Source organism: Benincasa hispida, chromosome 1, assembly GCF_027475165.1.
Source record: "Benincasa hispida cultivar pf3 chromosome 1, pf3_genome.v1.1, whole genome shotgun sequence".
NCBI lineage: Eukaryota > Viridiplantae > Streptophyta > Magnoliopsida > Cucurbitales > Cucurbitaceae > Benincasa > Benincasa hispida.
In genome coordinates, this window is record NC_143478.1 from 10,136,757 (window position 1) to 10,151,702 (window position 14,946).

The following is a 14,946-nucleotide window of genomic DNA, read 5'->3' on the forward strand; positions in this document are numbered from 1 at the left end:
GAGTGTTTACCGCTATTAAGAGTGTTTGGCCTCCGAAGTTGGGTTGGTGAAAAAAACCCATTCACCATTTTGTTCACTAATTGTTAAAGAGGTTTATTACCTTGTTATTTGCGTTAACTCACATTTCACATTTCTTCAATTACTCTCTTCCTATAATAATTAACAACTCAATTCAACTCAACTTTGTGCGCCAAACGCCCCTAAAAGAGCGAAGAGCAACCAGGGATAAAAAAACAATGTTCAATGTAAAGTATTTTCTTTTACAATGGAAAATGGGTGTAATTGTTGAAAGTATTTTAAAAATGAAGGTATTAGCATAAAGATTGCTGGTTGGTTGTTTGAAGAAGAAAAACCTCTAAAACCCAGCCCACAATACTTGAAACTTTCCCTCCTCCGAAACGAAACGGCCCCTTTGGCCTCTCTTCGATTTCGCCCTCCCTTTCAAAATTGGCTCTCTTCCTCTCAACGATTGAATCATCACTCTCAAATTCACCAATCTGCTTCAGAAATCCCATCTCAAACCAATCTCACCTCTCGATTTGGGTTCCCCATTCATCTTTTATGCTAAATGGAGTGGAACCCAGAAACCCTACAGCTCCTCTCTCAGTGTTTTCTTCACACTCTCTCTCCAGCCCCCGAGCCCCGCCGCCGTGCTGAAGCCTCCCTTGCCGAAGCCGCCGACCGTCCCAACTACGGTCTTGCTGTTCTTCGTCTCGTCGCCGAACCATCCGTCGATGAGCAGATCCGTCAAGCCGCCGCTGTCAATTTCAAAAACCATTTACGGGTCCGATGGGCACCTGGGGCGCCGGACGAGTCAAATGCCTCTCCTCTGGGTCCGATTCCCGACTCTGAGAAGGACCAAATCAAAGCCCTAATTGTCCCGCTCATGCTCTCTTCCACTCAGCGAATCCAGAGTCAGCTGAGCGAGGCTTTGGCTTTGATCAGCAAACACGACTTCCCGAAATCGTGGCCTTCCTTGCTCCCGGAGCTCGTTGTAAGTCTGCAGAAGGCGTCTCAGGCTTCCGATTATGTATCTGTTAACGGTATTCTTGGCACTGCAAACTCTATATTTAAAAAGTTTAGGTACCAATATAAAACCAATGATCTTTTGCTTGACTTGAAGTATTGTCTGGACAATTTTGCGGCACCCTTATTAGAAATTTTTCTCAAAACTGCTGCTCTAATTGATTCTACGTTGAACTCGGGCGCATTGGCGGCCACCTTCCGGCCCCTGTTCGAGTCCCAGAGGCTTTGTTGTAGAATATTTTTCTCGTTGAATTTTCAAGAGCTTCCTGAGTTTTTTGAGGATCATATGAAAGAATGGATGGGTGAATTCCGGAAATATCTAACTATGAATTATCCTGCACTCGAAAATAGTGGCACTGATGGGCTTGCTCTAGTTGATGAGCTTCGTGCTGCAGTTTGCGAGAATATTAATCTTTATATGGAAAAGAATGAAGAAGAGTTTCAGGGGTACTTGAACGATTTTGCTCTAGCCGTGTGGGGCTTACTTGGGAACGTATCTCAGTCATCAAGCCGAGACCAGCTGGCTGTTACAGCGATGAAGTTTTTGACTACTGTTAGCACAAGTGTACACCACACTTTATTTGCAGGCGAGGGAGTGATACCTGAGATTTGTAAGAGCATAGTAATTCCCAATGTAAGGCTGAGGGATGAAGATGAGGAACTATTTGAAATGAACTATGTCGAGTTCATTAGGAGGGACATGGAAGGTAGTGATCTGGATACTAGGAGGAGGATAGCTTGCGAGCTTCTCAAAGGAATTGCAACCAATTACAAAACGCAGGTGACAGACATGGTATCCTCTCAGATACAAAACTTACTAAATTCATTTGGGCTAAATCCTGCTCTGAATTGGAAAGATAAAGATTGTGCGATATATTTGGTTGTCGCACTTGCCACAAAGAAAGCTGGGGGCTCTTCTGTTTCAACTGATCTTGTAGATGTTCAGAATTTCTTTGCTTCAGTAATCATTCCAGAATTGAAAAATTCTGATGTTAATGGTCTACCAATGCTCAAGGCGGGCGCGCTCAAGTTCTTTGCTGTGTTCCGTAATCTGATATCTAAACCTATTGCATTACAAATGTTTCCTGATTTGGTTCGGTTTCTTGGTTCTGAGTCAAACGTGGTTCATTCCTATGCTGCAATTTGTATTGAAAAATTATTGCTGGTCAAGGAGGATTCAGGTATGGCCAGGTATAACTCTATGGATATTGCTCCAATTTTTCCTGAGATGATGACTAAACTCTTTAATGCCTTTAAGTTTCCTGAATCCGAGGAGAACCAATACATTATGAAGTGTATAATGAGAGTTCTTGGAGTTGCTGACATACCTCGTGAGGTTGCAGGACCGTGCATTGCTGGGTTGACGTCTATTTTAAATGAAGTGTGTAGAAACCCCAAAAATCCTGTTTTTAACCACTATATGTTTGAATCTGTGGCCCTTCTGATTAGAAGGGCTTGCGAAAGGGATCCCTCTTTAATATCAGCTTTTGAGGCAAGCCTATTTCCCAGCCTTCAAATGATACTGGCCAACGATGTTACGGAGTTCTTCCCTTATGCTTTTCAACTGTTAGCGCAGCTTGTTGAATTGAATAATCCTCCTATTCCAACAAGCTACATGCAGATCTTTGAGATCTTATTGTCACCTGAATCTTGGAAAAGAGCCTCTAATGTCCCAGCACTTGTACGGTTACTTCAGGCCTTCCTTCAGAAGGCACCTCATGAACTTAATCAAGGTGGGCGCCTGAGCCAAGTTCTTGGAATATTTAGTAATCTAGTCTCATCTCCAAGCACTGCAGAGCAAGGCTTTTATGTGCTCAACACTGTTATTGATTCTCTTGAATATAGTGTGATTGAACAGTACATTGGCCATATCTGGGCTGTTCTTTTTGGACAGCTCCAAAGTAGACGGACAGTAAAGTTCATTAAGTCACTTTTGATATTCATGTCCCTTTTTCTTGTTAAAAATGGTCACAAAAATCTTTTGGATACCATCAACAGTGTTCAGAATGGCATATTTATCCAAATCTTGAGGCAGTTTTGGATACCTAATCTTAAACTGATAACTGGGGCCATTGAACTTAAGTTAACTGCAGTTGCTTCAACCAGACTTATCTGTGAGTGTCCAGCACTTTTGGATCCTGCATTTGTTGAAGACTGGGGGAAAATGCTGGATAGCATTGTTACCCTTCTTTCTCGACCTGAACAGGAGAGGGTTGATGAGGAACCAGATATGCCTGATATTTCTGAAAATGCTGGTTATAGTGCAAGCTTTGTTCGGCTATACAATGCAGGGAAGAAGGAGGATGATCCTCTGAAAGATATTAAGGATCCGAAGCAATTTCTGGTAGCATCTTTGTCAAAGCTTTCTAGTCTTTCTCCTGGGAGATATCCCCAAGTCATCAGTCAGTATCTTGACCCTACAAATCAGTCTGCATTGCTCCAGTTTTGCAGATCTTATAATTGCCCAATTGCTTGAGTAAGTTGTCATTCCCGTATATATATATATATTTTCGCATGTGAAGTTTGTATCTTTTATTTGAATTCTATTGGTTGAGATTGATAATGACTTTATATGTCATGCCTGCGTTTTTACATTATTCGTGTTACATCCAAATGGATGTAAATTAGCTATGTAAAAGGTGAACTTATATGTACTCCTTAAACCTTGCCGTTCATTTGCATCTCATGCTTGTTAATGTTGAGCATATTTCTTTGGTCGTACATGGCATATTTATTCTTTAATATTGATTGATCTATGATTCTCTAATTTTTTTTTGAAGTTGGGAATATTTCATGAATGGGTCATCACGTTTTCTATATTACATCTGTTGATTTCGGTATCTTTACAAAATCTAGCGACCTGTTTGGGATGTGGGAATGAATATTATTTATTTGTTGCTCAAGATATTCAATTAGTTGGGACTTGTCTGTTGGATGAGAATTTTATCAGGTGTAAAAAGAAGCAATAGCAAGTTCTAAATGGGAATCAATTTACTCTCGATGGCTAACGTTCAAACTTAACGACATTTATGGACACCTTTTGTTTTGAAGGTGAAGATGACACCAATCAAATGCTTAACTGCCTACTTATGTATCTTTATTTAGCCGATTTGATATGTTTTTATTTATGTTCTTAATCTCAAAGTGTTAACATCACCACCTTGTATCTAATCTTGTACCCCTGCAACCTTTCAGGATTTTGTGCTGAATTGAAGCAGGTTTTTGTGGAGAAGTTAATCTTTAATCATATTTATCTCTTGGTGTTGTTCCCACTTGGTGGCCTAATTCAAATTTCAGATCATTGCTGGCTTCTACAATTGTGGTAATGATGTGGAAGATTCTGCTATTTCCAGTTGGCAGGTGAGGCCATCAAACACAGTTTACCAAGTTTTGGTACAAGAGTTCCATCGCTTTCATCTTCTTTTATGTCGTCATGTTTACCTGTCTGTCATTTTGTGCATGCATTTGAATGAGCAAATTTATAGATGGTTCATTGCGGTCCAAGAGTTGTAATATGGCATCGAGTTTCTGCTCTCTCTTTTGCTCCTCCTCTGAAATTTCCTTTGTCATTTTGACATCACATGTAAGCACTTGTATCTCATTGCTGTGATATTCAACTGCAAGTTTATATATCAGTTGGTTATTGTGGCTACGGCTGGTGTAAAAATATTACTGTTTAGAACTTTCATGTTTTCGTCTGCAATTTTCTTTTGGTGATAAACGTACTCACAGTTTTGGTTGTTTGATGCTATGAGAATACAAAAGGTCAAGTTCCACGTTTTAGTCTCTGAACTGTCAGTTTATACTTATTTGATTCTGCCCAAGGAGTTGGAGGTAAACTTCATTCCTTGTTTGGCTAAGGAGTTCATGGGCCTTACAGCTTAAAAACATCAATTTTATACAACTCATTATATTGTGGGTCCTAAGAGTATAACTCTTCTGGCCTCGCAACTTCTTAGAGTTCACAATTCCACTCCTTGTTCCAAAGGCACCTAAAAAATGTCTATTAGGTTTGTGAATTTTTAATTTTGTATCTATTAGATCTTCAAAATTTTAAAAATGTCTAATAGGTCTTTAAATTTAGTCTAGTAAGTTATTAAATTTTCAATTATGTGCTTATTAAATCATTGACATGTTTGACGAGTTCAGAAAATTTATAGACAATGCTAGATCTAATAGATTAGTTTCATTCCTTTTTTTTTTGTGATAAATTTTGGACATGTCATGAATTTATTAAATAGACAAAACTAAAAGTTTAGAGACTAAATAAATACGAATTGTTCTTAAGAAAATAAAAAAGTTGTCAGATAAAGTATGGGAAAGATAAGTAACATTGTAATCACTAAAATGAATATTACCTCTCTTTCTTCCAACAGTATAGTATTGGTGAGGATTTAATTAGAATCTGCCAAACATTACAGCAGAAATTAGGGCAAATTATTGTTTCATCACTGTTTAAGTACTTATTGTGTATAATAGTGATCTTATGTTTCAATTATTGGAAGTATGGGCACATCAATTATCCAACATCCATTCATTTATTTGTACTCCATTTTAGGTGAAATTGAAATACCCTATGAATTTGTTTCTTTGGTATAAATTTAGATTTTACTAGTAATTTGAGTTTGATATAGTCATATAACCCATTTGAAGGACAAGTCTTCAATATGACCAACAAATAACATTGGTAGAATGAAAAAGTAATGTAATCATAGAACTTTTCTATTACGTTTATACTTTATAATATTGTATACGTCATATGAATTGCATTATCTACATTTATTTCATGTTCACTTTTAAATATTTTTTAAAATATGTTTTATCATCTACTTTTAACAAAGTTTCATATAAAGTCACATTTTAAATGTATTTTTTTACAAAATTGATTTGTTCTTTTAAAATACTATATATGTTTTTTTATGCCAAATTTAAGGAAAGTGTTGAAGAAAACAAAGGGAAATTGAGGAATCCCATGGGGGAATGTAATGGGAAAGGACTTATTTGGAACCATCTTCCAAAAATTAAACTATCCCATCCTAGAAGGGAAGGCAATGATCAAGTGCATCCGAGACCACCAATCTTACTTCCATTCTATCATCTCATTGGATGAACTCACCAACGAGTTTGACTTTTTACTTCTCTCTCTACCTCTCCTTTGTTACTTCATGGACAGTATTTTCAATAAAAACAGATACTTGGGTGCATTTTCCAGAGTACCCATCTTTGTATATCTCATCAAATTATAAATTGTCCTATTATAATTTGACATGTGGCAAACTACTTTTATTTATTCTTAAAAATTTTAATTATTTTTTTGGTGTGAGTAATAGGAGAGGAAAGCATAGAGATGAGTGTATCTTGGGATGCAAGTATTACCCTTTTCCCTATACATTGTAAAGAAATGTTTATATTATTATTATTATTTTTCTTTTAAGAGAACACCAACTCTCAAACTTTGCCTTTTATTTAAAAAATATTAATATTCTTTTGAAAGTTGTATTATTATTTTTGATCTTTTATAAGTATCTCAAAACTATTCTAACAATGTGGCGATGATATCTGAATACCAATTTTCGTTTCAGGTCACCTTTACAATCATATTGTTCAAGATTTGAAGTTTTTGGCCTAATATTCTAAAAAATATTGATTTCAGTGTTAATTTTGAAATGTTTGTGAAAGGTCCAAGATGATGTTGCAATTTCTGGAAAAAAATAAATAAATAAAAAAGTTCATAGGTATATTTCTTAATTTAGTCTTTCCATCATTTTTCAACTCTTTGGCTATGTTTATTAGTACTTTTTAATTTTGAAGTTAAATTTTGCAATATTAACCGTTGGTTTAGACAATTCATACATATATATATATGCATGTGTGCATACGTGTGTAGTCCATTTACTACCATGATAAATTATCATATGTGTATATCATATTTTGTTATATTTATAAATATTTTCAGTGGTTTTGTTATTCAAAGTAATTTTAGCTCTTGACTCATAATTATATTGTAGACTTACTATCTAAAGAGAAAAAAGACAGCCAAAGTTAAGTAACCAATAGTAATGAAAATTCTCCAACTAAACTTCAATAATACAAAAATAATAGAACAAATTAGGTATCATACCCAACTAGATTTTCACTTCTCCATTGTTTATTGCCTTCTTTAAGACTGACCAAATAGATAGCAATTGAAGAAAAATGCAATGGATAATTGCAATAATTCCAAATTATTTTCAATATTGCAAATATAATCTTTACCCTGCTATATATATATAACTGCTATAGATTATTCTTCTTTTTACAACTACCCCATAATTTAAATGGGTGTTTCTCTTTTCTTTTTTGGTTAAAAAAGAACTTTAAAATTACAGCCATGTCATACATTTTTTTTCCTGAGACAGTACCACTACTACCCTACAAATGAAGTTAGATTTTTTTTTTTTTTGACATTTTTTAAATAATATATAAGGTGGGAATCAAACTTCCGACCTTGTCTTCCAAATTGATATTATAAGTTCATGTCAGTTGAACTATATTTAAGTTGATGATAGATTCAACTTAGTATTATTTCAGTTTCAAACATGCATAATTGTGGAGTACATGCTTTAATGTTGGCATAATTGCACCAGATTTATTTTTTACTTCTTTCATCAGTAAACTTTGGTTCGGATGGGATGTTCAACATGTCTTTTTTTTTTTTTTTTTTTTTTTTTTTTTTTTTTTTAAAAAAAAATTAATTAATTAATTAATTAATTAATTTATTTTATTTTATTTTAAATTTTGTCGTCTTCAATTGTGTATATAAAAATTTGAAACTTTTGAAAGAGTTTGTAACGATGACAAATTGTAATTAAATAATTGAGTCGAAAGTTTTTTCTTCCACAATTGGATAAGGAATGCACAAAAGTTTAGACTTAATCGGGAAAATTGTAATTGTTCAAGGAATGCACAGAAGTTTTGTTTTTTTTTTTTTTTTTTTTTTTTTGTTTTGTTTTGTTTTGTTTTTTTTGTTTTGTTTTGTTTTTTTTTTTTTCTTCTTCTTCTTAGAACAAATGTATAAAATCCTAACAATGAACGATTTTCTTATTAAATTCTTTTTAAAAAATTCAAAATACAACATCATATTACCTATAGGGTCCATAAAAATAACAAAAGAACGAGGATACAATAAATGAAACCATTAATATTATTGTGATTATAAGTTTAAATCCCTACCTTCCACTGTTCCAAAACAAAACAGAGAAAAAATAATCAGGAAAAAACCACCCAAAAAGTAGTATTCTTGTTTATTAAATTACAATTTAAGATGAAAATTAGAATTTAGTCTATATATTTCGATATTACAAATAGCCTCTATGATTTGATAAAATTATCATAAATGTTCATAAGGTAGGATTATTTATAAAAATTTTATCAAACCATGGAACTAAATGGTAACTTTCTCTAAACTATAGGACCAAAATATTCAATTCCACCTGTTTTTTTTAGATTTCAGTGAAAATATGTTTTCCTCTGGCTGAGTCATATGAACACATTATTTCATACAAATGCCGACCCCAAATACAAGTCAGTACACAACACACAGAGAGAAACAGAGGGAGAAATGGGAAGTGAAGAAAAGGCATGGGGAAATAGTGAAGTACCAAAGCTTCCATTACTTGCAATTGCAGCAATGGAGTCTCCAGATCGGTCTGGAATGCTAACCCCACCAGTCCACACCTCAGTCTCAGTCCCATTTCGTTGGGAAGAAGAGCCTGGCAAGCCCAGGCTCTGTTTCACTTCTCCTAACATTCCCACTCAAACAAACTCCCTTGAACTTCCACCAAGATTGTTTCTAATGGATCCCAAAATCCCAAAACTCCCTCCTCCCATCCCTTCTCAAAAGGGGTTTTTTCAGTTTCCTAAGCAGTGTTTTGGGTCATTCAGATTTCATAAAACTCAGCTTGGAGCCATGGTTTTGAGAAAGAGAGGAGTACTGATAGAGAAGGAATGGTTTTGTTGGTTGGGAAAATTGAATTTTGGGCGCAAAGGGGAAGTTGGGTCTGCCTTTGGAAGTGTATTTCCTTCTTCTCTGGAAGATGGGATTGTTGCAGAGAGAAGCAGTTCAAGGATGAAAGTTGCAGTGACCAAGAAAGTTGGGACCTTTTCTTCTTGTCTTCTGCAACCCAAGGCTGATTTTTGGGTAATTCTAGAACCACCCCTCTTCTTCTCTGTCTTTATATATGTTAACAATCATGACATTTTAAACTTCATAAACATTCCCTAAGAAAACATGAGAGAAACGAAGGTTTCTTTCCATGTTTGGTTGATCGTCCCCCTTGTTTTGGAGGATTAAGTTCCCTAGAAATGTAAGGTTCTTTATTTGATAGGTTCTTCACGCCGTGCTAATATATTGGATAGGCTTGTGAGGGAGTTGCCTTTGCTTATTAGATCTTTTTATTGTATTCTTTATCTCAAGCGGAGGAAGAATTGGACCATATTCTTTGTATCGTGTTTTTGTGGGTGGTGTGTGGATTTTTTTTTTCGGGATGTTTAGTATGGTGTATCATGTATGTTCATCATAGGGACGTCGGTGCTATGATCGAGAAATTCTTCCTCAATCTGCCTTTTGAGGAGAGGCCGTTTTCTTTCACTTGCTGAGGTGTGCGTGGTTTTATAGGTCTTGTGGGGTGAGCGGAACAATAGGGTGTCCAGGGGTGTGGAAAGGGATCCTAGGGAGTTATGGTCTCTCATTCGCTTTCATGTTTCACTTTGAGCTTTGATTTCAAAGACTTTTTGTAATTGTTTTATAGGTGCGATTTTGCATAGTTGGAGTCTTTTGTTGTAAAGGGAGTCCCCTTTTTTGTGGGCTTGAATTTTGTATGTCTGTGTTCTTCTATTTTTTTTCAATGAAAGTTGTTTTCATAAAGAAAAATAAAAGTTTTCTTCTAAGTTGTAATAAAATCATCACCTGTTCTCTTTGATTCTGTCATGTGCTGCAATGACAGTTCCAAGCTTTCTGTGAAGAGTCTTTCCTTCCTGGTTTTACATGAAAAGAAAAACTTCAAAGGAGTTTGTTGCTTTCCAAACAATTTGTGATCATTAATGAAACTAATACTGTTTGAGGAATTAATTGCAGGGAAGCATAGGCGAAGGGTTTAAACAGATCAACATTCCATGGAAGAGCAAAAAAGCATAAGAAAGAGCACTGGTAATGCAATCATCAGAATGTTTATGAATAAAACTGAGTTTAGCTTGTTGTAATGTAAATGCATCAAATAATCGTAATATGGAGGACTTATGCTTTAGCTAATGGCTAACACTTATCATATTTGACATTCTTGTACAGAAATAATGTTACGAGTCTTATGATTTATGAGTTGAATCATCATTTGTTTTCGATCATTTTTAAGAAGGGAAAGACATCTTCTTAGTCCCCCATATGTTTCTTCATTCTGACTGTTTTAAGAACATTCAAAACAAGCTTAATCTTGATTGGTGGGTATTGGTGTACATGGTAACGAAGTTCTCTTCTTCATGCTTGTCTGGAATCACTTTTTAATTGCATAAAATATTGTTTTAGTGCACATTTCTGACTCTCTTGTACGTTGTTATAGAGTTTTAATATTAAAAAAAGCCTGTTTCATGTTTAAAATGCATAAAACAATGCTGGAGTCCAAAATCTGAAAGAAGGTTCAAAATGGAATTTACTATTTAGATCTTTCATATGGATAAAAATCTGGGAGTAATTTTTGGATTTTTACAAAGTTACATCCCACTATCTATCATCGTAAAATCAATTTTCTCAATGTACGGATCTCTTTTAGCCCCATCAGCAAGTGGATTCCTAATTTCCTTCTAAGAACTTTAAGTTATATGAAAAAGGAACAGCCAAAAAGCAGCTAGAGAATCGAACGAGAGAGAGAGATTCTCTCTTCATTAAAATGTAATCCTCATATATACAAACAACATTCCACACATTGGTAAGGTATGTTACACAGATACACACGGAGCTTATATTTGATTGAGCACGTACCCTTGTCAATTGATCTTTTCTTCCAAGAGAAGTTCATTCAAACTAAGCCTAGAATGAAGGAAGCATCCACCCTACAGTCCACCCCAGAAGCAAACCTGCACTGACCAGGCTCAATCCTAGAGCAAAAGCAACAGCATAAGTAGAAATATCACTTCTATGCCGATCCCGCTTGACTCTTTTCTGCCTACTGAATCTCTGCCATCGCTTATGAGATACCATATTCTTGTAGGACATCCATGGAAGAACCAAAGGAAAAAGAGTCGACATGGGCTGATCGTTGTTCTTTATCTGCAGGCTTTCTAGCTGCAGCAGTTGAAACCATTGCTTATATGCAAAGAGTTGGGATGCTTGTCTGAAGAAAAGATCAACTATGTGCTCCTTCTCAGCATAAGCTCGCTTTGCTGCAATCTCGGCTTCCCTTGCACGGGTTTGAGAATGTAGCAGTGCATCCATTAGTTCAGCTTTGCTAGTATTATCCTCAGAAATTAGTGTTGTTTTTGTCAAGTTGCTGGGATTTGTACAGCTGCACTTGACATAACAGTTTCAGTTATATCTTAGTAAGACCTTGCTTTCGGATGTGAAGACACCAAAAATAAACGATAATCAATTTATGCTTTCAACTAGACTAATGAACTTAACTAGAAAATTATAAAAGAATGGCAATGCCCATTTATCAGATGGACTTGCAAAAGCTGCCAACTCGAATTTTCAACTAAAAGAAATAGCACACCAGGAATTCACAGAAATACACTAGGAATTTACATAGTACCTTGAAGATCTAAGAGATCCACGCAGCATGTTTCCTTGTTCAATTGATTCACCCAGGTCTCTCTGTGTTTTGCCAAAACGACAAAAATCCAATCCACAATTTCGATGGGTTGACTCGAAGGTAGATACCAAATTTATATCATGTTCATAGCATTGTTTTTGAGCATAAGGGTATCTCGTAAAGTTCAAGCAAGTTTTTTTAGGAGGCGGAAGATCGCAATTCTCGATATGATCAAGAGATTTCTGCGCAACCCAATAGGCCAATTCATCTTTATCTGTTATCCACCACCATGGCTCAGCCTTGTCCTCTTGAATCCAAGGAGAATCTGGATCGAAGTAAAACTCGTCTTGATTTTTGGAAACTGTTTTGCTGTTGAAAGAATCCTTATCTAAACATTCAAATTCTGCTTTCATATCTGTACTACCGACACATTCTTGAGAATCCGTACCATCCAAGGTTTTTATGTCTTCATTCAAAATGCTATTCACTCTCTTTGTACAAAGAGCAGAGACACCATGATCAGTATCTAGAGAAGACCTGCTAAAACCATCAATTTCACAGACAGTATTGCCACCTTCAGGTCGATGAATATCACTTGAAGTACATGATTTTTCAGTAGCAGATTTTGAAGTTTCATTGCCAGCCTCTAAAGCATTAACGTGTTCTGGGGTGAAAATCTTTTGGTATCCATAACTAGATTGCGTCTGAAGCCACCATTTTGTGTCAGGAAGCAGATTTGAATATGAGGAAGCTCTGCTAAAAGGCATAAAACCAATCGAAGGTTGATCAGGCCCATCTGCTGCTGCATTCGCAGGTCCAGAATCAACCTGTTTGGATGTTGAAGATGATGATTGGCAGCAAGCTAATCTGGGAGCTCTTTTGGCATCTTCTTGGACAAAGCAACGATTAACTGTCCTCTGAAAAGCAGCCCTTGCTTCTGCTGCTGCCATCAAAATCCTATATCTTTTGAACATTCACAGGAAAGCAGAACTTGTTAACAATTTTAATCAAAATTTATGTCCACATGAAACCACCCCCCCCCCCCCACACACACACACACACAAAAAAAAAAAAAAAAAAATGCAAGAGCTTGAGAACCTTAAAAAAAACACCACCTTAATATCTGAAATACAGGTGAACGAATTGAAGATGAAGTTCAAGTTTCATATGAAGCACAGTTTAAGCAATTGAAAACGACATGTTGTACAATGCCCATTTAAATCTAAACCTGATATTGAATCTAATATACTGATGATAACAACTACTTCTTCATCTTTTCTCCAAAAGGATTAGTTATTCATGACAGCTAGACTGCAAAAGATTAAGACCACATTAATGAAGAATCAGATTATAACAAACAGAGGTATTCATCTTCAACATTAAGGAGCAAGGGGAACAACTTCAATTTCAGCAAGCATGTACAAATAGTATAGAAAAGTTGAACTCAAACAAAGTCAAAATGTCGACAACTTCTAAAGATATTAAGGAAATCTATGAACAAGTTAACTTGCTGCTAATTCACATGCCTAATCTGCATCAGATAGCACTTCAAGCTCCTGTACTTGAAATGAATAGTATTAATTAGTAATCACAAATAAGAAGATACATCTGAATCTGAAGCCACAGTTCACACAACGGTGATTTCAGTTCAAGAATTCCAAATACAAATTGGCAATAGTTCTTGAGACATGAATTTGCTAACCGGAACACCCTCCCCAAACCTCCTACTAACACACCCAAATGCGATTGGTTCAGCCCATTTGATATTCATTTGTTTCGGGCACAAAATGGTAGGAAAAGACACCCAATATATTATCCGAACCACTTAAATTTATCAGCATAATGGAAGCTTGAGCAAAAAACAGAGCCCCCCTTGTGTCTTCTCGCCCATAAGCATTCAACTCAAAATCAGAAAGAATTACTCACATACAAGAGAGAACATCCACGAACAGTAGTTGCAACAGAAATGCTTTCTTAGCAACCACTATAAGCGCATATTTACACATTCAAAGACAGGGGAGAAGATATTTTTAACCTTGAGCCCAAAAACTAATTAAAAAAATTCTTAGTATTGGTTTTAGAACAAAGTAATCGCAAGTTTGCAACCGGAAGCTGTAATCAACATCACGAAAGAAAAGGATCCAAATTTAGCAGTCCCAAGAAAATCAAAGTAAAAAAAAAAAATGACCCAGTAGTCAAGCAACTCACCAACACAATCATTTTAACCAACAGAGAGAACCCACGTAACAGAAACAAGCTAAAAAGCAGAATGAAAGCAACCCTATGATCCAAAATCATTCAGAAATTCTAAAGAACGGAATAAGGAACGGAATAAACCAAGTGGGTACCTTGGAAAATAAACAGAATCAATTACAGGATCTGGGTCAAAAGCAAGGCTTGAAAAGATTCAAAATCCAGGGAGAAAAAATCTGCAACCAAAGGAAGAAGATGACGCATCTGGGTGAGAAGGAGACTGTAGAAAGGAGGTGTCAGTCTTCCAAATTCTGCTGATTTTTTTTATTGCATTCTATCTTTTTCTTCGTTCAGTTATCAATTCTTTGCTGTCGGTTTCTGAAGGGAGCGCTTTACTAATCAGCAAGAAAAATTGAAACGGAAATCTGGTCTAAAACGATGTCGTTTCATTCAAAACCAACACTAATTGCTAGTGGAGCAGTTTTTCATTTCCCTCCCACCCTCTGTTCTAAGAAACCATTTTCTTTTGGTTCTTTCTTGTTTTCCAAATTGTTTACAAAATGATCTGTCCAATTGCGTAAAATGATTTGAGCAAGAATATACACATATAGAGTAATTTCATATTGATTAATTTAGCGTAGAGCTCAATTGATTAAAACATACCATCTTTTGAATAAAAAGTCGGAAATTCGAAATTCTTAACCAAGGACCTGACTTGAGAGTAAATTTGGAGGAGGCAAAATAAATGCAATCAAGGTGTTGTGCCCATGGTTTTGGGGACTTTGCATCATTATCTTGACTTGCAAGGAAACTTTAATGGAAAAATGGGTTTGGCCAATAAACCATGATAGAATTTCATAGGTGTTAGTTTTTGTGATTAATGGAAACGCAACTACATATTTAGAGAGAAGAAAGCAAAAATGATTGGGTGTTATTTTGAGCTTTG

The 14,946-nt window shown here is 35.7% G+C and overlaps 3 protein-coding genes across 8 annotated transcripts; 2 read left to right on the forward strand and 1 right to left on the reverse strand.

Annotated features, from left to right (window-relative positions):
* Positions 1-264: 264 nt before the first annotated feature.
* Positions 265-4,678, forward strand: LOC120080512 (cellular apoptosis susceptibility protein, putative / importin-alpha re-exporter). 2 transcript variants are annotated; one of them, XR_005482536.2, is made up of 3 exons: positions 317-3,502; positions 3,977-4,077; positions 4,222-4,678. XR_005482536.2 is itself a non-coding variant. In XM_039035197.2 (2 exons), exon 1 carries the CDS (start codon positions 569-571, stop codon positions 3,500-3,502), a length of 2,934 nt encoding a protein of 977 aa, XP_038891125.1. In that variant the 5' UTR covers positions 265-568; the 3' UTR covers positions 4,222-4,678. The 2 variants fall into 2 exon arrangements, 1 of the variants encoding a protein (XP_038891125.1); XM_039035197.2 differs by lacking the exon at positions 3,977-4,077 and having other exon boundaries at positions 265-3,502.
* A 3,933-nt stretch (positions 4,679-8,611) lies between these two features.
* Positions 8,612-10,441, forward strand: LOC120084328 (uncharacterized). The gene is made up of 2 exons (XM_039040161.2): positions 8,612-9,205; positions 10,142-10,441. The coding sequence occupies exons 1-2, from the start codon at positions 8,627-8,629 to the stop codon at positions 10,199-10,201; spliced, it is 639 nt and encodes a 212-aa protein (XP_038896089.2). The 5' UTR covers positions 8,612-8,626; the 3' UTR covers positions 10,202-10,441.
* Positions 9,912-14,873, reverse strand: LOC120084287 (uncharacterized). Of its 5 annotated transcripts, none has more exons than XM_039040158.2 (4): positions 14,156-14,717; positions 11,808-12,770; positions 11,039-11,561; positions 9,912-10,041 (listed from the first exon to the last, which is right to left on the reverse strand). In XM_039040158.2, the coding sequence occupies exons 2-3, from the start codon at positions 12,755-12,757 to the stop codon at positions 11,087-11,089; spliced, it is 1,425 nt and encodes a 474-aa protein (XP_038896086.1). In that variant the 5' UTR covers positions 12,758-12,770; positions 14,156-14,717; the 3' UTR covers positions 9,912-10,041; positions 11,039-11,086. The 5 variants fall into 5 exon arrangements, with proteins under 5 accessions (XP_038896086.1, XP_090172492.1, XP_038896088.1 ...); XM_090316366.1 differs by lacking the exon at positions 9,912-10,041 and having other exon boundaries at positions 10,906-11,561; positions 14,156-14,565; positions 14,664-14,775; XM_039040160.2 differs by lacking the exon at positions 9,912-10,041 and adding an exon at positions 13,036-13,118 and having other exon boundaries at positions 10,906-11,561; positions 14,156-14,404.
* Between the last annotated feature and the right edge of the window lie 73 nt (positions 14,874-14,946).

What these genes read in the sequence shown, in the direction of transcription:
- LOC120080512 (XM_039035197.2), top strand. Translation starts at nt 569, where the DNA reads ATGGAGTGGAACCCAGAAACCCTACAGCTCCTCTCTCAGTGTTTTCTT.
- LOC120084328 (XM_039040161.2), top strand. Translation starts at nt 8,627, where the DNA reads ATGGGAAGTGAAGAAAAGGCATGGGGAAATAGTGAAGTACCAAAGCTT. An exon ending in AACCCAAGGCTGATTTTTGG is followed by an intron (nt 9,206 to 10,141) that starts GTAATTCTAGAA and finishes AATTAATTGCAG; the next exon opens with GGAAGCATAGGCGAAGGGTT.
- LOC120084287 (XM_039040158.2), bottom strand. Translation starts at nt 12,757, where the DNA reads ATGGCAGCAGCAGAAGCAAGGGCTGCTTTTCAGAGGACAGTTAATCGT. An exon ending in GGATCTCTTAGATCTTCAAG is followed by an intron (nt 11,562 to 11,807) that starts GTACTATGTAAA and finishes TGTCAAGTGCAG; the next exon opens with CTGTACAAATCCCAGCAACT.